Source organism: Garra rufa, chromosome 22, assembly GCF_049309525.1.
Source record: "Garra rufa chromosome 22, GarRuf1.0, whole genome shotgun sequence".
NCBI classification, from domain to species: Eukaryota; Metazoa; Chordata; class Actinopteri; order Cypriniformes; family Cyprinidae; genus Garra; species Garra rufa.
The window spans coordinates 30,556,269-30,578,583 of record NC_133382.1 but is presented as its reverse complement, the minus strand read 5'-3'; the positions used below and the strand labels follow the sequence as shown (position 1 = coordinate 30,578,583).

At 37.2% G+C, this 22,315-nt stretch overlaps 1 protein-coding gene across 1 annotated transcript in view; it reads right to left on the bottom strand.

The window, feature by feature from the left end:
* Positions 1-18,717: 18,717 nt before the first annotated feature.
* LOC141297833 (heparan sulfate glucosamine 3-O-sulfotransferase 3A1) overlaps positions 18,718-22,315 on the bottom strand; it is a 46,503-nt gene continuing 42,905 nt past the window's right edge. Inside the window, exon 2 of the mRNA XM_073828296.1 lies at positions 18,718-20,410. Within this exon, the coding sequence (XP_073684397.1) occupies positions 19,789-20,410 (622 nt within the window). The 3' untranslated portion in view covers positions 18,718-19,788. The remainder of the gene's footprint in view (positions 20,411-22,315) is intronic.

The window sequence follows — 22,315 nt, the reverse complement described above, 5'->3', positions numbered from 1 at the left end:
ACTTATCTAATGCAGTGATATTTCTGTGGTTTATATCCAAATACTTTTTGGGCTATATGACAAGACAAATCTCTGGTCAACATGTCTTTATTTGTTTAGCTGTCAGTATTTGTCATGTTGTTAGTTTCTCCAGTAGAGAGCGTCTTTTCAGCGTGTAATATCAAAGACTATAGTGTCACTCTTATTGTTTTGAATGGAGAAATATGCATCGCTCATTATGGTCGCGAAGCCCCGCCTTCTCAATGAAACAGCCAATCGTTGATTAGTAAAGGCAGCGCGTCATTGTAAGCTGCAGTTAGAAGTCCCGGTTGCTATAGAAACGGCCAGAGTTCTGAGACGTGCGCTTAGTTCTGCGCATGCGCACTGGCTGATCTCGCCTGAAAAATAAGCTTTTTAACGCTATTGGAGCACAAGGAACTATATGTATGAGGCAGTTCTTGTCAGATTTCATTGGTGAGTTAAAATATGTAATTGATGTTTCAAAGAGATGTGCTTGCATGTCCCAGAGGCGTTTCAAAGATGGCCGTTGAGGGACATGACTTTAGTAATATGTTCAGATTTAAATTGCAGTCTGGTGGAATCTGAAGTCGTTAAACCTCCATTCTGCGTGCAAAAGATATTAAATTAGGAAAAAGTAGGTAAATAGAATTAATAAAAGAATTTAATGAATTCTGACATTCTAACTCGCAATTGTAAGTTTATATCTCACAATATCTCAGAAAAAAAAGTCAGAATTGTGAGTTTGCATCATGCAATTGTGATATATTCGCAATAACCTTTTTTAATTTTCTATTCAGTGGTGGAAACGGGCTTCCACAGATATCGGCAGCAGCACCACTACTCATTATTATTTCTCCAAATGGTCTGTCTCCTCCTATACCGTTTGTGGTATTGACTAATAAGTGTGTAGCAAATAAACCTGCTATTGGTCAGTTAAAAGTCAGAATACCCCTGCATGTGTGTTTTTTTCCATTTGTGCATGCAAGTCTTACATTTGGCCATGTTAAAGATTCATTTGCTCCCACCACTAACATCTGCGTTCTTTCAACAGTGTGTCCTGAGTATGTCTGACAGTGTCTTTCAGCTGACCCGGCATCTTAGGCATTTAGAACACAGACATGACTGCAGTTGATGTATAACAGATTGATGAGATTATCGATCATAAATCCATTATGATGAGACGGGGGAACGGTTTTGGAGGGGAGATCTGAAGGCAAACCGAACCCCTGGTGTGGATTGAATACGTGCTTCTTACTGTGAGTCCTATTCATTATATTCCAAATATTTCTTTTTGTCTCCATCAGCGGAATCCATTCCACCGCGCCTGTTGAAGCTTCATCGTGGAACTGCTAATAACTCTTTGAATCGGTGGGCGAAAAAACAGGCTGAGAAAATGTTTCTACAGCTGTTCCCAAGCTGTGCTGTTAGTGTGCGTCGGGCCTTTTTCTAAGCCACTGGATCAACTCTCAACAGCCACGGTCATTCATAAAACACGCTGTATACCCCAAGAGTACCAAACCATCACCTAGAAACTTGTCGCCACAGAAACCTTACCAGTAAACCAGTCAACACTCTGCGATTTACGAGCTGAGAATAGAGGGATTTGAACAAGTTGTTGGAATGTATCACAACATCGGCACTCATGAAAATACAGTGTCATGATAGCTTTCTGATTTTCTGTAACCACTGCTAAAATGGAAAGCGATACATCTGAAAATGACTTTTAAACTTATACATTATGAAATCAGAGCAGCTAGAGGTTTAACAGATTTCGGTACATTTACTCTTCTTTTGGCAGCTATTTTCTACAAGCTCATCTATAGGACGACTAGAGTTGAATGGCCTCCAAAAATCCATTCCAATGCTTCATTGACCAAGATTTGATAATGTTCCACACTTTACCCTTCGTCTTTTACCTCCCTATATTAAAATTAACAATCTAGAACCGCATGAAATGTTCTGAGCCCTGGAACCTCCAGAGCATGAGCTATAGAGAAAATTTACGTCGTTTTTCCGTACATTACCACAGCATTACGAGAATGTGTGCGTCTGAATATAATGTTCCATGATTTTTTTGCCCTCTGTTTTCCTGTTAGCCATTAGAGACGTTTGGATCTATATTTTAAAAAGGTGCATTTGGCGGTTTGCAACCCATATACAGCTTTTTATTGCTATCTGGACAAAAAGAATCCAAAAAGCTATAACTTTGTGACGCATTTGCCATTTTGTGTGGCCAGTTCACAAAATCTGTAAACTGATTGAGGAGTTTTCCTCAAAAGACCTGCTGACTGTGGTCCACAAAACCTGTCCAGGAGACACAGTTTACTGATGAAATGATGAAATGGATGACTTGTGATATTCAGGACTGGAAAATTGGAAAATCCCATAACAACAAGGATTACCTCAACAATTTGTTTTTCAAGAATTAAAGGGCTGATGTCAGTAAGACAGAGCCACAGAGTCTTTATCACTATACTGATGGAAAAACAGACCAAATATAACACATTAGACCACGTCTAGACATCTTTTCTCCTTAAACTTTGGGAAACTTGATATTTTACAGTATATTGCACAGCACCAAATAGCTGAGTGACCATTGATATGTTCTATGGAATTCTGTCACATTTTCCATTTTCATTTGTACATTTTTTTATGTATTTTTTTCCTCACAAACTCTCTCTGCTTGCATTTTTCCCACTTTTTGTAGAATTTAATGTTTAGCTCCTCAATGCATTCACTCCTGTTAATCATTTAGCGGCTTTCTCAAAACAGACACATGTTACTGAAGCATTGCTTATCCAGCATCTGTTGTTCACATGCTCCAGGAATCCATTTCTTGGCGTCTGTCGAGTACTTTTGGCATATGCACATGGTTTTAAGAATGTATTTTACATTCACATCACTCTTGCACCTGTCTCATCAAAAGGGGGATAAAGATACATTCTGAAGAATACGTCCAAATTTTGTGCTAGTTCAGAGCTCAAGTTCAAAGTTCTAAACTTTAATAGCTTCAGCTTTTACAGCAGTATGTCACATCAGGTCTTTGACTTTTTAATTGGTCTTAAAGGATTAGTTCACTTCCAGAACAAAAATTTTCTGATAATTTACTCGGCCCCATGTCATCCAAGATGTTCAAGACGTCTTTCTTTCTCTCAGATCTTGTTGGAAAGGTCATGCTCGGTTAGTTATTCGTCTGTGTACTTTAGTTCAAAATGGTAGGGTAGGGCGAAAAACTCCATCAAATTTTTTCCTCCAATTTCAAAATCACCTGGCATCATTGTTTTATCTTTTTTTTTTTTTGTAAAGAGCGTTTGACTTTACACGTTTGCTTTGTAAACACTGGGTCGGTACCGACTACATGAGTTCGAGCTAGTGCAAGATGAGTATTTGTGGTTAAAAAGTATATACATTTTTATTTTTTGTTAGAAAATGATCAATCGTTTCGCTAGGTAAGACCCTTATTCCTTGGCTAGGATCATGTAAAGTCTTTTGAAGCTGCATTGAAACTGCAATTTGGATCTTCAGCCTGTTGGCCACCATTGAAGTCCACTATGTGCAGAAAAACCTGAAATGTTTTCCTCAAAAACCGTAATTTCTTTTCGACTGAGGAAAGAAAGACATGAACATCTTAGATGACATGGGGTTAGTAGATTATCAGGAAGTTTTTGTTCTGGAAGTGATCTAATCCTTTAACAACTGGAAGGCCTATTTGATTTTCTTGAAATTTTGTTAGATTCTTTCCAAGAAGCCACTATTGACTTTTGTGGTAGAAAGAATGAGATAAAAACATTTGGTTTCTCCATCTGTGCATTTGGTGATTCTGTTGAAAAGCTTAGAATATGCTAGCCTGGCTATCACCAGACCACGTTATGACTTCGTCATGATTCGTGGTCTGGGAACCACATGTTCATTTTCTCGTATTTGAGGCGTGGTTAACGAATGCCCAGAGCCGTTTATTGGGCGATACGAATGTCTATCAAATGCGCTGTGCGTAGCTCATAGCCAATCGTTTCAATTATACCGGATGACGTATGTAGAGCGAACGTCAAAAGTTGCTCTTTTTTCAAAATAAACTTGCATTCTAATGTCATTTGTCGCGTCGGGTCGCGCCGCTCGCGTCCAGTGACAGACACGAAAGATAACTTTGCGTCTGCTGCCATGCTGGATCCTTCGGTGAGTCGCATAGAAGGCGTCATCGTCTTGCTGCTCCCTCCCCGTTCTGTGATTGGTTCCCTATCTTAGGTGAAAATTAGGTCCATGGTTTCCAGACTGACTAGAAGCGTGAATAAAATCGCGCTGCGCAAGGCAGTATGGGGACACCCAGGCTAAGAATATGCTGTTTCCAGAAGACTTCTTAACTAGCTCTAACCAGCATAAACCAGCCAGGGAGTGTTCACTTTCCATTCTTCCTCACCTTGTTTGTTTTGCATACAAACCCATTTGCAAGTAAAAAAGTATTTGTACACTGAAACCAAATGCAACCTCTTGATGTAACTCAAGACTATTGCTACTCATCTTTTCCCACAAGCCAGTTTGTCTTGTCTTACAGACCGCTGTCAATGACTGTTTAACCTTATGTCTTTTCCTCTACTATTTCTGTAATTTCCCTCCCCCATCTTATATGATTTCTGACGACTTTGCTTCACTCAAACTGACAGCAGTTATACCATTTCCAGTGCTCTTCAGCTTGAAGATTGCTTCATGTGTCCAGAGGCAAGTGCTCTCGAAATGAGGATATACTACTTCCCAAGTGAAGCCCCCTGAAATACAGATGCTCTTTAGGAAGAAGGCCCATCAGGTTGACAAAAAGCAATGCTTTAAAAAGGCGCTGGACTGCCCTGGTGATCCAGAGCCAGGAGCAGCGAAAGGTTAAAAGCGCTCGAGCCACACAGATACATTCTTCAAGGGGCGAGTAATGGGATCAGGGCTTCCATAACTCTTACGAAGAGCCAATCCTCCCTCGTTTTGCCTGGTTAGTCCTCAAAGGGAAGTCTGTGTGTCAGTAAAGGCTGGGTAGAGATTTTAACGGCTTGCTGTTGCCGCCTCTGCTTTTTTTTGGCCTGAAACTCGATTTCCATGGTGTGCTGGAGAGGACACCATCTGAAACCAGGAAATAAAGATCTTTTAATGTGGGCCATATAACCTGCTCTGGCATGAAGAGATATAACTGTGATTGAAGTGGCTGAAATAGTCGTTTCAGACGTCCCATGGGCTCCACAAGGACCAAGGAAGGTCCAGTTCTTTTTGTTCATGTCCTACTGACGTTTCTAGCGTAACGTTTTTGGACAAATAGAGAAACGTGTTGATGTATTGCTCGTTCTTTTACCATTATTCATCTTTAAAATCTACTTGAACAACTTGCTGAGTGACTTAACACAACCCTGTTTCTGTCATGATTGTTATCGATGTCTCGTTTGGCCTTCATCCTGGACTGCCGTTCCCCAGAGGGCCCTGAGGCGAAGTCAAACTCCCATTCTGAACCGCTGCCTCAGAAAGTCCAGAGAGAGGACTCTGTCAAAACACAAACTTGACCTCTAACCTCTTCTTTGAGAACCTGTGCGTCTGTTCGCTGACCAAATGCCAAGAGAAAGTCGCCCTGGACTACTGTATTCGTGTGATGATAGGTGAGCTCACCTCACCTCAAAATCTCAAGAGAGGCCTCATTTGTACTTTGTTGGCATTTGTTTCTGCTCCAGTGACTCATTTGTCATGGTGGTCCCGTGTGCTGTGGTGTACTGTAGTGGGGGCTGGATTTGGGATGTAAGTGTGGTCGGACTGCTAAACTGGGGAGATGGAGAGCCAAAGGCCCAGCGGGCGTGTCAGACTTCCGCTGTTGAAAGAAGACATGGTGTGTTGCTCATTATGAGAAGCCATATTTCAGTAATGTGGGCTAGAGAGAGGGCTTAAACAAATACAGGTTTTCTGTAACCTGGAGGTTAGAAGCGACGGCATGCCTGCTCCGTGCTAAATGTCAAACTAATTGATTCAAAACATTTTTTCAAAGAACACACCCAGCCAACATTGCTGACTGCCTTTATCTGTATTTCCATAAAATAGTATTTTTCATATCTTGACTATATCATTCTCGCAATTACTTTTTATTTTATTTATTTATTTTTTTCTTACTTAATCTATTTGAACTGACCTCAACTAAAAGGTCAAAATATATAATATTATTTTTTTTTTTATATCTATATACATACATTTTTTTTTTTTTTTTTTTTACATTTTAACATTTTTAAAAATGCATGGTATATGCATTTAATTTCAATTTGGAATGTTATTAAGAAATATAATTTTTTTATGATTTTTAAGGTTCTTTTAATCTTAAAGGGTTAAGTTCACCCAAAAATGAAAATTAGCCCATTATTTACTCACCATCCATCCCTAACCCTTTAATATTTCTACTTAAGTAATCTTAAAGGAATAGTTCACCCAAAAATTGAAAATGACCTCATGATTTACTTATCCTTAAGCCATCCATTTTATAATGGCAGTGAATGGGTGTTGAGAATTTGAAGCCCGAAAAAGTGCATCCGTCCAAAATAAAAAGTACTTCTGAAGTGAATCATTGCGTTTGTGTAAGAAAAATATCCATATTTAAAACTTTATAAACTGTAATCTCCAGTTTCCGCTAAATGTCGTGCATGAGTTTACAAGAGAGTGGCGTTCCAGCGGACTACGCAAGACAAAGATGTAGCGTAAGAGCGCAAATCAAAATTAGAAGTATAAAACAAAGATTTGTTAAAAAAAATGTCAGAGGATTTCGATGTAAACCAAGAGGAGACTGGTTTTCCTTTGCTCGAACGCCACTTTCTCGTGAACGCAGTTCAACGACAGTTAGAAGAGGCTAGAGATTACGGTTTATAAAGTTGTAAATAGATGTTTTTTTATGCACTAACACATCGATTCACTTCAGGATGCCTTTATTAACCCCCTGGAGCCATGTGGAGTACTTTTTTATGATGGATGAATGCTCTTTATTGGACTTCAAAATCTCAACACCCATCCACTGCCATCATAAAGCTCGGAAGAGCCAGGACATTTTTAAAAATAACTCAGATTGTATTTGTCTGAAAGAATAAAGTCATATATACCTAGGATGGCTTGAGGGTGAGTAAATCATGGAGTAATTTTCATTTTTGGGTGGACTATACCTTTAATATTATTGTATGTTCCCAAGCTAGATTTTAATTTTAGACTTTCTTTTTGTAGTTACACCACCTTGAGCCACAAAAATAAGATACATTTGAGGTATTTCAACTGTGATGCGAAGGCCAGGAATGTACATTAAGTAAATAAGGTCCGTTTTGATTTCATGTTGACTGTAGAAATTGATACCGGTGGCTCGATTCCAAATTCTTCAATGATATCAGCTGATAAAACGTAAAGCACAGAGCAATTACTGTACAGCCTGTGCTTGTGATGCTCGTCTTTCATCGGCTCCTCTCGAGCGAATCCCAGCGTTGCTGCTAATTAAAAGGGCTTCATTGTGTTGATCCGATCCTCCTTTTCACCTCACCTGGGATCAGGTGACGCCAACAAGAGAGAAAGGGAACGAGGGATTAGAAATGCAAAACAAAGCTCTCAAGCATGTCCTCAGGGTGCTCCTGGTTTGCCACCTGGACTCTGTTATCTGACCCTAGTAGACACACATAGATGCCACCACACTTACCTGGATCATGTTCCCTATATCACCCTCGGCCAAAGAGGGGCTACAGTAATCGTTTGTTTTGTTGGATTTCATTTGCACATAAATAATCATGCAGTGCTGCATGCAGTGCTCTCAGATGAAGCAGACCTGTAAAAATTAGCTTAACGTGCTATTTTATATACAGCACATTAGTTAAGTACTACAACATAGACTTTGTTTACCAAGAGGTCAGTCACCTGAGCAAATACAGCTGCGTAATTGATGTCTTTCTTTCATTTTTCAAATTGCCAGCCGGTTTGTCTGTAGTTGTAGGCCGTATTCCATAATAATTTCCATAAATATGTACAGTAACATGTAACTCATGTATATGTCTCAGGAAAAGGTGCCTAAAGCAAAACAAAGGCACATTTCATGTCATACTAAAGCCTAACATGGAATGCCTGTATAGGCTTGTCTGGCTCAGACGTAACATAACCTGTTTACACTGTCGTCAGGTTTAAGATGCATTAATCAAATAGCGAGACCTTGAGAAAACCCACTACTGTGAAAAATAACAAACTGCATATTTATAAGGCTGTAACTGGGACTTATAGACTCGCTGCACTTCACAGCAGCACATTTGTCATGGCTGGAGAAAAAAAATAAACGAGGAAGTTACTGCATGATGCATTATGGAGAAAAGTGTGATTTTCTTCATTTATTTAATTCTTTTCAATTAAGTATCACCTCAGATGTTTCTCACATTTGATTACATTATACAATGTGTGCAACATTTCTTATTTATTTTCTACTGTTGTTTTTTTGTCCTATTGCTTGTAATTAGTTTCTTACTCTCTTTTAATCTCTGACTGTTTACTCATCTTCAGAGCTTGAGTTTTTTTTTTAGGCTAGTATTAGTTATTTATGCAAGCCTTTTCCACCAGTGAATAAAAAAAGGTAATTGTAACTTTTTATCTCACAATTCAGACTTTTTTTGTGCAATTGTGTGATACAAACTTGCAATTCTGACCTTTTGTCACCAAATTGTTCAATATAAACTCTCAATTGCGTGTTATAAAGTCAGCATTGTGAGATATAAACTTACAATTGTGAGTTTGAATCTCACAATTTTGATGTTTCTCACAATTCTGACTTTTTGATATTTAGATTTAGTTTTGAGGGAAAAAAGAGACTGTCTTAGAATTGCAAGTTTATATCTCACAATTATGACTTTTTCTTGCAATTCTGATTTTTTTCTCAGAATTGTGATATAAATTGCAGTTGCAAGTAATAAAGTCCAGTTTTGAGGGAAGAAAAAGAGTTATATGTTTTTAGAATTGTGAGTTTATATCTCACAGTTCTGACCTAATAACTCACAATTGTGTGATGAAATGATATAAAGTTGCAATTCTGAAAAAAAAACTTTATATCTCGCAATTCTGACTTTTTCTTGCAATTCTGACTTTTTTCTCAGAATTGTGATATAAACTCGCAATTGCGAGTAATAAAGTCCAGTTTTGAGGGAAAAAAGACTTATGTTCTTAGAAATTACGAGTTTATGACTTTATAACTCGCAATTGCGTGATGAAATGATATACAGTTGCAATTCCGAGAAAAAAAGTTATATCTTTCAATTCTGACTTCATTTCTGAGAATTGCTAGTTTCTTACAATTCTGATTTTAGAACTCGCAATTGTGAGTTTATATCTCACAATTCTGAGGGAAAAATAAAACAGAATTGCAAAATGTGAAGTCACAATTGCGAGAAAAAAGTCAAAATTGTGAGATAAAATGTTGCAATTACCTTTTTTATTTTTCATTCAAAGGCAGAAACGGCTTCTATAGTTTTTTGTGATATTGACACTGGTGACAAGAATAATGAAAGTTTCTGCATTTTTACATCATAAAGATCTTTTTTAAAGCAAAAATAACTAAATCGGTAAATATATTGCTACCATTAAATAAAAATACTCATATAGTGATACAACATTTTGGTCATATTGTCCCTATTCCTATTTCTATTTCTTTTTAAATTTCTTAGGAATAAAGGTAGAAATTTCAACTGTGAAACTGAAGTAATGGCTGCTGAAATAATTTTTAAAAAGGTTTTTAAACTGCTTTAGGTTATTTATGCTTACCAAGGCTGCATTTATTCGATTAAAAAAATACAGTAAACACAGTAAAAGTGTAAAATATTGATACAATATAAAACAACTGTACTATATTTTAAAATGTAATTATTTCTGTGATGGCAAAGATGAATTTTCAGCAGCCATTACTCTAGTCTTCAATGTCACATGATCCTTCAGAAATCTGTGATGCTCAGTTCTATTACATTTAATATTAGATATCAATAAATTGTAAAAGTACACATATATAATATTAATAAAAATGCATGAAATCAATAACTGGATCAGTATCATACTTACATACATATAAATAAATATGCAGATTTTATTAGCATATAGATATTTATTTTGTATATTAATCCATAAATTCTACACTTCAAACGTAACTTGGCGGTTAGCTACTTCCTATTATTTTTATTCCGTTTTAAAATTAGGTAATTGTGTTTTTTGGTTTGCGGCGTGCCACTATAGACATTTGAAACACCTCATTTGTGCTTTTTATTTCCTGTGGGATGAAATAAGTATAGGAAACTCGTGCTGTGATAAGAGTAGGCTAGAAAGTAAATATAGATTGTTTGACGTCCTGACTCCCTATGAGCCGATCAGGCATTGTTCTCTCTCTTTCTTTCTCTCACTATTTTATGCGCTCTGACGCTCTCTGAAATTTTCCAGTGGTCTGTTTCACCTTCCCCAAGGAGGTTAATTGCTGCCCTTTGGCCTTTTCTTGCCCGAGCAGAATTTATGTACTCTCCACAATTTCCATCTTAACCACATACAGGCTTCCTGAGCGCAGCTTGATTTATCCAGCAGCACCCTGGCAGAAAGTGTCGGCGCACCAGCGCACACAACCCAATAAATCCAGAGCAGACTGCATTTCCAGACCGTTCCTCAGCTCTTCAGTGAGTGTGGTCCTTTGTGATGTTGACTGGGATGGCAAACAAGCACACTATTTAGGTGGCACCCTGTCCATCACCGCTGTTGCTTCTTGATCCAGCCGCCCGCGTGGCGTGCCGGGGTCATGAATAATTCCCACTCGAGTCGCTGACTTTGCCCCCCGTCTGTTTGCATGTCATCTCTTAGCATGGCACTTTGGCACTCGGACGGCGTTAATTATTTATAATCTTCATCATCACTTGCTTTGCTTGACTGAGCTGTGTTGTTCAAGTGTGTGTGTGTGCATTTTAAGTGTGTGTGTGCGGTTTGAATACAATGTGCTCTATGTGTTTTCAGGTTCTGCCCTTTATAATGAGGACAGGGTAAACACTGAGCTTTTCATTAATTTATAAACTTACTGAATTGACAAACTCGTTTATTACTTATTTAGAGCCGTTTGTTGCGGGCCACCAAGAAACAAGATGGTCCCACTCGTCTCACGCTGCGCTTTCTTACCGTCCCTATCACAAGGACGAGCCATTTATCAGCATGTATATTTGATGGAGTATCTGACCGAGTGTTTCGCGTTCGTCGGTTTCAATAGGTGATACGGTTTCATCTTGTTCACAAGTGTAAGAGGACCTCCCGTTGAATGTGATAAAAGTCAATTATTGCAATAAATCAGTGTCACACTGTTTTCACTAGAATTTGGTTTAAAAGGTCTTTTTATGAGAACATTTCTTGCTTGGTTTGTTTTCAATCCTGTAAAAATTGATCAATAATGAGCAACATATCAAGTCAACATGAACTCAAAATCCAATTAAGATCTATCTTTTCACACTGAGGGCAACTGAGGGACTTGTCTGCAACTTGTACAGGTTTAAACGCTCACTGATGCTCCAGAAGAAAATCCAATGCGTTAAGAGCCAGGGGGTGAAAACCTTTTTGATTTTGAAGATCAGGGTAAATTTAATTTATTTTGTCTTCTGGGAAACATGTAACTAATTTCTGAAGGGCAGTACTAAATAAAAAAATATGATATTGGTGTAAAAAAAAAAAAGTAAGCATTTCCATTCTGTTCAAAAGTTTTCGCATCGTTTTTGCTTCTGGAGCATCTGTGAGCGTTTGAACCTTCTGTAATAGTTGCATATGAGTCCCTCAGTTGTCCTCAGTGTGAAAAGATGGATCTTAATTCGATTTTGAGTTCATGCCCTGGTGAAAAAAAACAACTAAAACCAGCCTTTAAACAGGATTTAAAGAAAAAAGAAAAGATGGATCTCAAAGGGTTAAAATACACAAAAATGCAGGAAAACCAAAGAATTTGTGGGACATGAAGGATTTTTCCGAAGAACGGCAGGCGGTTTAACTGTTCAGGACAAACAAGGGACACAACTAAACAAAAAAACACAGCCGTGTATCATTCAATTAAGAACACAGTGTTAAGAATCAAGGGGATGTAAACTTTTGAACGGGGTCATTATTATAAATTCAAATATTTTTTTTTTTTGTGGAATACATCTTTTATGTGAAATATCTTATTCAGGTCAGTACTAAAGAAACAATAACATGCGATTTGTATGATCCCTCTTATTTTGGTTTGCAGATTCTGAAAGGGGGGTGTAAACTTTTGACCTCAACTGTATGTGTAATGTGTTTATGTTCCTAAAACAATAAAGTTTTCATCTACCTGTAAAATAAAGAAGTGGTTTCTTGATCCTCTTATTTGCTGACAGATCAAATTTGAGTCTTGTTACTTGTTACTTTTCAAATTGTTTTGCTTACAAATATTTCTGATTGTGAACTCATTTCATGATGACTGTATTATGCATACGAACATTGATGGACCTACAGAGCAAATAGGAAACCCTCTGAGTCAAAAGCAGCTCCCAGGTGCCTTTGAAAGTTTTTGTTCAACTCCCAGGCTGTCTGGGATTGGACTGTTGAGACTCCTGTTACCTTGTTTTTCTGGGCTTTGGGTAGAAATCTTTATTAATATTTCCATAAAAAGCTGCAATTTTGCAGAGTTAAGAACAATATATGAAGATGTTTGAAGAGGTGCTTCTGTTTTCCTTCTGAACATATGTGTTAATACCCCTAGTGTTATAATGGGACAGTCGCCTGTTCTCAAATTGACCAATTTTGTCAATTTTCTTTATTTCCAGACTGGCACTTGACAAGAACTTGCGTCTGTAAACAACATATTTCCAGTCGGAGTGACATCTGTTCATAAAATACCTCTTAATCAGATCATGAAAAGAACTGGTCTGTTTCATGACAGCGACAAATGAGTCTATTAAATGCAGATTTTGATATGTTTACCCAGGACGTTTGGCCTTGAGCTCTGCCTCATTTGAAAATCACTCACTCTTTGTCTGGACTGGACGTCCACACGAAGATGAAACAAAACCATTTAAAAACCCATCCGAGACGCAGGGCTGAAAAGCTCTTTTATTAATATAGGCTTTGGATTGCGCTTTTGAATTGTGTTTGCTCAGATGATTATGAAGATTAAGCATAGCTTCTGAGATCCAGCGAAAACAAAGTGCAGATCCCCTTGATGGCCAACCGCAGGGCTGACTGCTCTCTGGGTGTGTTTATGCGCGATATAATGTCAGAATAGTTGCATGTGTGAGTAGTAGAGACCACCATCACTATACAGCATCAAAGGTGACCATTGATCCCCTCCATATTCTCATTTACATTGCATGACCTTTTTAAGGAACCGTGCACGCAACATCTGTACTGGATGCCTTTATCTGTCTCAAATACCTTTTCCTTATTTTATCTAGATTTTACCTAGATCTGCAGGTCGAAAGTTTACATACACCTTGCAGAGTCTGCAAAATGTTAATTATTTTACCAAAGAAAGAGGGATCATACAGAATGCATGGTATTTTTTATATTAAGTACTGGCCTGAATAAGATATTTCACACAAATTCCCACAAATTCTTTGGTTTTTCAGCATTTCTGTGTATTTGAACCCTTTCCAACAATGACTGTATGATTTTAAGATCCATCTTTTCACACCGAGGACAACTAAGGGACATATGCAACTATTACAGAAGGTTCAAATGCTCACTGATGCTTCAGAAGTAAAAACGATGCATTAAGAACAGGGGGTGAAAACTTTTGAACAGAATGAACATTTTTCTTATTTTACCTAAATATCATATATTTATTTTTCATTTAGTACTGCCCTTCAGAAACTATAGAAGATACTTACATGTTTCCCAGATGACAAAATAAGTTACATTTACCCTAATCAAATTCAAAAGTTTTCACCCCCTGGCTCTTAATGCATTAGATTTCCTTCTGGAGAATCAGTGAGTGTTTGAACCTTCTGTAATAGTTGGATACGAGTCCCTCAGTTGTCCTCAGTGTGAAAAGTTGGATTTCAAAATCATACAGTTTGTATTTTATCATTTTCAGGAGGCAAATATTGCTATTTGTGTCTAATCCACTTTCTCTTTTTCTCTCTATCAGGGTTAACAGAAGACTGAAAGGGGGTAATTGTGCACAAGTGACTACACACAGGTGTCTTCACCCTCCACAAACCCTCAGTGACAGCTGCGAACAGGTACAGTCTCTTTTGTGTGTGTGTGTGTGTGTGTGTGTGTGTGTGTGTGTGTGTGTGTGTGGGTATGGTTTTGTTTTCATATTCAGAGCCTTAGTGTGCCACTGTCTTTACTACTAAATGCAGCTTAGATGGTTAAACAGATTCAATCAAACACCAATCAAAATCCAATATGCAAATAGATTGAAATTCAAGACCAATTCAAAATTCAAGTATCATTCTTAGAACATTCAGGATTTAAAATCTGACTAACAGCAGTGTAAAGGCAGGAATATACACTCTTTGTCCAGATTTTTGACCTGTTTTTCAGTTTGGACACGTCAACAATAGCTGGCAAAAGTCAGAGGCAATCTGCAGATTTTTGTCGGTTAGAGTAGGTTAACAGATTCTGCCAAAAATTGCGTAGTGTGTGATGGGCACAGAATCTCCTTTTTTTGTTTCAAACTGTGATTCTTTCCAGTCAGAGGATTCCAAACGTTTAACATTTTGAGCCGTTCTTAGAAAACATATTGGTTTCATTTTGTCACGCGTCTTCAAGTCACGAGACGCATGTTTCTGCATGAGTTTGTAGTGTTCGGGACAACTTGAAAGTATGTGATTCTCAGTCTTTTTTTTTTGTATGATGTCCAGTTTTTCTCTGTAGCCATTTACAATCATGTTTATGATACCTAGTGTTTTAAAATCTGTTCATATTTTATTAGTTAAAACTAATTCAGGTCTTTAATTTCAAAGTTTCTATACTGTGAAGTTTGCAAAAACTGAACAAAGGCTAAAAATATCCACAAAAAATGGTTGTGTTTTAATTAAATTTGAAAAGATTTAGAGTCTCAAAAGTGAATCACTTCAGGCTGAATTGAATTCATTATAAAAACCATCCACTAATTAAATGAAATATTAAAGGAGACCTATTATTCTGTAGTGTCCCGAGAATGTGTCTGTGAAGTTTCAGCTCAAAATACCTCACAGATCATTTGTGACCCTGGACCACAAAACCAGTCATAAGGTTAAATTTTACAAAACTGAGATGTATACATCATATGAAAGCTCAATAAATAAGCTTTCTATTGATGTATAGTTTGTTAGGATAGGACAATATTTGGCCGAGATACATCTATTTGAAAATCTGGAATCTGAGGGTGCAAAAAAATCAAAATACTGAGAAAATCACTTCAAATCAAAGTTCTTAACAATGCATATTATTAATCAAAAATTACATTTTGATAGGTTTACAGTAGGAATTTAACAAAAAATCTTAATGGAACATGATCTGTACTTAATTTCCTAATGATTTTTGACATAAAAGAAAAATCAATAATTTTGACCCATAGTATGTATTTTTGGCTATTGCTACAAATATACCCCAGCGACTTAAGACTGGTTTTGTGGTCCAGGGTCACATATAATTTTGAAAATGCCCATTTTGAGTGGAAGCAGAAACACACTGTTTTCGTGCATGTTTGGTTTTGATTATCATGTCTATTGGGTTAAATCATGCATTTTAAACCACAGTTTAAATGTCTGATATATGGTTTTCTGAGCATACACATCCAAAACACGCACAGAAACTGTCTGTCACACGGCATGTGAGTACTAAGCTAAGTTCTCTTTCATGTCTTATTACGCTTAAACTGTCAAATACACACAAGTCACAAAAACAGTCGGTTATATCTTTGAAGGTAAACAGTTTGGAAAGAAACCACATGGTTATATTAGATCTGTGTGGCGTCAGCTTAATATACAGTAAATAAATCAATAAATCCACTGCTCTCTTGTCTCCTCTGAGGCTGGGACTCTAAATAGTGTTCTGTGCTGAAGTTTGCAAAAACTAAACAAAGGCTGAAATTGTCCACAAAAAATGTTTTAATTCAATTTGAAATGATTTGGACTCTAAATGTGAATCACTTTGGGTTGTATTAATCATAAAATGTCCAATAATTAAATGTTCTATTAAAAACAGTTTATTTAATCTAATCAGTAAGTGGCTTGAGTTATATAAGAAGATTTTACATCATGCATAGCACTGTAGATTTACAGTGAGGGGTGATTATTTTGACGTATGGATTACTGCATGTGTTTAAGCGCTTGTGGGCTCATTAGAAAGATCTCAGTCCTTAAATTCGACAGCTTTATATAGATGCCCTTGATTAGGATTGTGATGTGGTTGGGCTGAACAGCTGGAATACAGTCTGTAAGAAACCCAACCTGTGGAATTTAATTTTGATGCGAGTCAGGTTAACACACTGTTCAAGTTCATAATGAACACTGTCAGATTCCAGCCTGACTGCAGAGTCTCTTTTTAAACAAACACACAGAGTGGATCGACGGGACTCGAGGGAGCACAGAGGCCGGGGATGACAACGAAAACAAACGAAAGCCAAGGAACGAGGGATTGGCGGAGAGCTGGTGGCTGTCGAGAGCCTTAAAGCGGGGAGACATTTGCAAGTGATAAACTGAGAGAGAGAAAGAAAGATAACGGTTGGGTTAAAAATCCAATTCCTCCTCAAGAGGTTTTTGCGGTTGCCAGTGCACGCAGACCATCCAAATGTTCATTTTGTCCATGTCTTGCAGTCTCCGTTTCCAGTGGTGCTTGACAAACAGTCGTTAACCAGCCAAATTAGAATTGCAAACTCCCGACAGGCCTTTGCACAATCCAGAAAATAATAAACCCACAATGAGGACCATCTTCTGGGGGCCTTGGAGCATCCTGCAACTGCTTGGCTTGGACAAGAGACTGAGATAAGCTAAGACAATGAGGCTGGATGGAGCAGGACAGATAGGACTGTATCCAGCGGAGGATGAGGGCTGCTGTCTGCTGCCATGTTCTTGAGCCTTTCTGGAGCCGCAAAACACTCTGCATTTTGATTATTTTTCGTAATTTGATTTATGTGGCATTAACTAAGAACAGAGTATCATACACTATCAGTCAAAAGTTTTGGGACAGTAAGATGTTTAATGCTTTTTAAATAAGCCCAGATTTCTTTGACCCAAAAGCCATTCAAAGCAGTAATGTTGTGAAATATTTTGACTATTTAAAATAACTGCTTTCTATTTGAATATATTTTAAAATGTAATTTATTCCTGTGATTTCAAAGCAAACTTTTGGGCATCATTACTCCAGTCACATGATCCATCAGAAGTCATTCTAATATGCTGATTTACTGTTCAAGAAACATTTTTATTATCATTATTGTTAATATTTAATTATTTGATGAATAGAAAGATTCAAAGATCAGCATTTATCTGAAATGAAAAGCTTTTGACAATATAAATTATAGGAATGAATACTTTTTTATCTAGCAAGGATGCTTTAAATTGACCAAAAGTAATGATAAAGACATTTATAATGTTACAAAAGATTTTTATTTTAGATAAATGCTGTTTTTCGGAACTTTCTATTCATCAAAGAAACCCTTTTCAACATAATAATATTAATAAATGCTTTTTTTTTTAGCAGCAAATCAGAATATTATAGTGATTTCTGAACGATCACGTCACTGGAGTAATGATGCTAAAAATTCAACTTTGAAATCACAGGAATAAATTACATTTTAAAATACATTCGAATAGAAAATGGTTATTTTAAATAGTAAAAATATTTCAAAATTTGAGTGTTTTTAAATAAATACAGGCTTGGTGAGCAGAAGGGACTTCTTTAAAAAACAAAAATCTTACTGTCCAAAAACTTTTGACTGGTGGTGTAATTCTAGACTAATATGCTCTGTTTGTAAGTTCTTATTGAAGGAATAGTTCATCCAAAAATCAATATTTGCTGAAAATTGTGCATCCAGAGTGTTTTTTTTTTTCAGAAGAGATTCAGTGAAATTTAGCCTTACATCATTTGCCTACCAATGGGGACCCTCTGTAGTAAATGGGTGCCGTCAGAATTAGAGTTAAAATAGCTGATTAAAACATTATGAAATAATCTACATTTATTACACTTACATTTATTACATTAAAACTTTTTTTAACTTTAAACCATCACTTCTGGCTAAAAATTCCAGTGAAAAAGTAATCTTGTCTGGATCAGGAGAGAAATATGCACAGACCAAACATTGTTCAAAACAGTTCTAAACAAATATGTTGGTGGATTTTGACGTGAGAGGACAACAGAAGATGATTTTTTTACTGGAGGAAGTGTTATGGATTTAAGCAATGATTTGAAGTTAAAACAACTTTTTGTTTTGTTTTGTTTTTTAAAAACTCAGTTTTTACTTTAAGACATTTCGTGTGTTGTGTGGATTATTTGTGGATTATTGTGATGTTTTTATCAGCTGTTTGGACTCATTCTGACAGCACCTATTCACTACAGAGGATCAACAAGAGATGTAATGCTAAATTTCCTCAAATCTGTTCTGATGAAGAAACAAACTCATCTACAGTACATCTTGGATGGCTTGGGGGCGAGTGAACTTTAAACCCATTTTTATTTTTGGGTGAACTATTACTTTACAGCAAATACTGTAGAATCACAATATCACAATATTTTTTTAAAAATGTAGTTTTTATTAAAAATGTGCTTTATAAAATCCATTATTCAAATTAAATAAACACAACTATAAAAGCATAATGTCACTGATAGCATTGAAAAGGAAAAATGAATGCTTTTAAGTTTGCAAACAGGTTCACCCACCAACTTTCAAAGCAAAAACCAACCTATTGATGGCTCATTCAAAAGTGTGAATTTAAAGCATTTTAACATTGAACAATTACACAGATCACCTTTAAATGGAGAAACACTGATTGAATGTCTTTTATACTCTCTTTCTCTCACACACACTCCATACAGACACAGCTTTAAATGGACTCTTAAAAGCTTGCCATCCAGTCAAATCACAAATTGGAAACCTGCGGGGAAATTACGTCATATTCTGCATTATTATTGTCTTTTGATCCATTAATACAAAAAACATTTTTGACATAACATTACTCTCAGTCAACAGAATGGTAAACATTTAAATGTGCACATTTAAACAAACATTTTAGAAAAGGCATTGTGTTATATGGTTCAAAATGCAAAAGAAATCACCTACCCTCCCATGCAAAAAAGTGAAGGGAGGTGTTTAGTGAAGATTATTCAAAATAGTTAAACTGTATATGTGTACATATCTTTTTTTTAAATAAATAAATTTAAAAAAAATACACTTATTTTTATTCTTTTGATATTTTCTTCCAAATAATTGCAAAGGTACTGTATATAAGCAGCTAGTTTTTTTTTACATTAAATATGGCAAAAGAACTAATCTGATCTCCAACTCCAGACACAGTGGATAATTCACAGTTCAACGTCCAAATGCATAGTTCTAGAGTGGATTTCTTTAGCTTTCAGGTGTGATATATGGCTGTTTAAATAATTTTTTTTTTTGGCTAAAGTCTGATTGGGTAAAAAAAAAATTTGAATCTCAAATCTGAAATTCTCAGTGTTCCTAGTGTTTTGTTCCTAACTTGAGTTGGATGTGGACTTGGCTATAATTTTCCACATCCAGATTGGACCACTTTTCGGATTATCATAGTTTTGTTGCTGGTGAGGTCACAGTAAAGTTGTTTCTCCCTTGTTTCAAAATCCAGGCTCAGTTTACCATCAGTCATCCCATCCAAATTTTCTGCCTGTCATCTGGTAGAACTTCATGTTGAAAGGTCTGTAGAAGTCTCTAAGTCTCTGCACGACCTCAGGGTCAATGTTTGGATGGGTCCGCCCTTTGGTTTTACCCAGGCAATGGGGCTTGCTGCTGCCCTCTGCCTTTTTGAGACAAGGGAAGCCCTTGGTCTGGTTGAAGTAGAAGTGTTTGTCTGTGATGATCCTCTTGAGTCCCAAGAAGTCTTGCACGCGGCCCAGCTCTCCGGCCGGGTCGCTGATCAGCCGCTCTCCGCTCACGAACAGGATCTGGCTCATGGGGAAGTACTGCAGCCAGTTGTCCAGGTGTTTGGCGTAGATGCCGATCTGAATGGCGCTCCACGAGGTGTCGATCAACCCTGTAGTCCTGTTTTTGAATGTCAGGCTTTCAAAAGTAGGAATGTCAGGCTTCTTAGACAGTGTTTGCGTGTAGTCGGAGATGGCTCGTGTGACGGGGTCCCGGACCACCACGATCAGTTTGGTGTCGCGGGACATGGCGTAGATCCGGGCCGGAGCCTCGTGGGTAACAAAGTAGCTTGGTGTTTTCTCCATAGTGATCTGGCCCTCCAGGGTTTTAGGCATCAGGTCTCTGTACAGAAAGAGAGAGAGAAAGATAAGTTGGTGTAATTATAGTAGCAGTTATGCTGTATGCTGCAGCTACAGTATTGGTTAAAATTTTGGAATAATTGGGATTTTTGTTAAATGTTTTTGAAATACGTCTCTTTATGCTGCATTTATTGATCAAAAATACAGTAAAAAACAATAATATTGTGATATTATAATTGAATATAGTTCAATATATTTGAATTTATAAAAATGACCCCCCCGTTTTTGTGTATTTGAACACTTTCCAGCAATGACTGTATGATTTTGAGATCCATCTTTTCACACTGAGGACAACTGAAGGACTCATATGCAACTATTACAAAAGGTTCAAACGCTCACTGATGCTCCAGAAACAAACCCAATACATTAAATTAAGTACACATGTCGGCGCTGATAGCCTTGTGGGCAGCACGTCGACATATAGCGCCGTTGCGCTCTGGGCGTCCCGTGTTCGAATCCCGACTTGAGGACCTTTCCCGATCCCTCCCACTTCGCTTCCTGTCATGTCTGATCTGTCCTATCGTAATAAAGGCAAAAATGCCCAAAAAAAAATCTTAAAAAAAAAAAAAAAATGAAGTACACATTTTGTTCAAAAGTTTTCACCCCCCTGCTCTTAAATCATTGATTTTCCTTCTGGAGCATCAGTGAGCATTTGAACCTTCTGTGATAGTTGCATGAGTCCCTCAGTTGTCCTCAGTTTGGAAAGATGGATCTTAAAATCATACAGTCATTGTAGGGTTCAAATACACAAAAATTCTGAAAAACCAAAGAATTTGTGGGACCTGAAAGATTTTTCTGAAGACGGCAGGTAGTTTAACTGTTCAGGACAAACAAGGGACTCATTAACAACTAACACTAAAAAAACAGCTGTGGATCATTCAGGTAACAACACAGTATTAAGAACCAAGAGTATGTAATCTTTAGAACAGGGTCATTTTTATAAATTCAACTATTATTTTCTCTTGTGGACTGTATGTGAACGTATTTTATGTGAAATATCGTATTCAGGTTAGTATTAAATAAAAAAATAACATGCATTTTGTATGATCCCTCTTATTTTGGTAAAATAATTAACATTTTGCAGATTCTGCAAGGTGTATGTAAACTTATGACCACAACTTCTGTTCAAAATCTGTGGTAATCGGCATTGGCCCAGAAAAACACATATTGGTTCAATTGGTAAACTGTATCTAAAGGTTTTCGCTCTCACTCCAAAACAGCATCTAACACTCAGAGTTGTTCTCGTAGTCGACCTCCGTTCATTTCTGAGAGGATGAATGCTTCTCTCAGAGGCTCTTAGTGCCAATCGAGACTCCATTAGACCATCAAGCACTGACCCCAACACCACATGACCCTAGACCCTTTCTGCTATAGTATATGTTTCTTTTCTTTTGTAGAGGAGTTACTGACAAGACAAATTATTGAGAAAACTGCAAAAAGACAGCGTATCTGACAAAAACTCCAAAATAAGTTTCTGCTCATGTTTGCTTTTAGGTCCACTATTAAGAAAAATAGCCGTTCATTTTGTTTCCATTACAAGCCAGTGGGGGCAGTTGTAATACTTTTCACATGATTTTTCTCTTGTGCTTTGCATTCTAGCTCTGTCGTGTCTTGAAGAGGAAGAAAAGACTCTAATCTGTTTGTCCAAGCCGCTCTCACTCTCTCTTCCCACTGCTCTCTAGTGCCTTCAGGACACTGACCTGAACCAAAGAGGATAAAAGCAGTGGATTAATGATTTACAGCACTCCACTCCACCATTTAGAGCCTCATAAGACCCGTTCGCTTCAAATTCAGCCCAAGTGCAGAATGCAGCCCTCAATTATTTATCTCCCTCCACTGGGGGGTTTAGGCCCTGACAAAATGGCCTCCCTCAACCCTGATGGCGGTT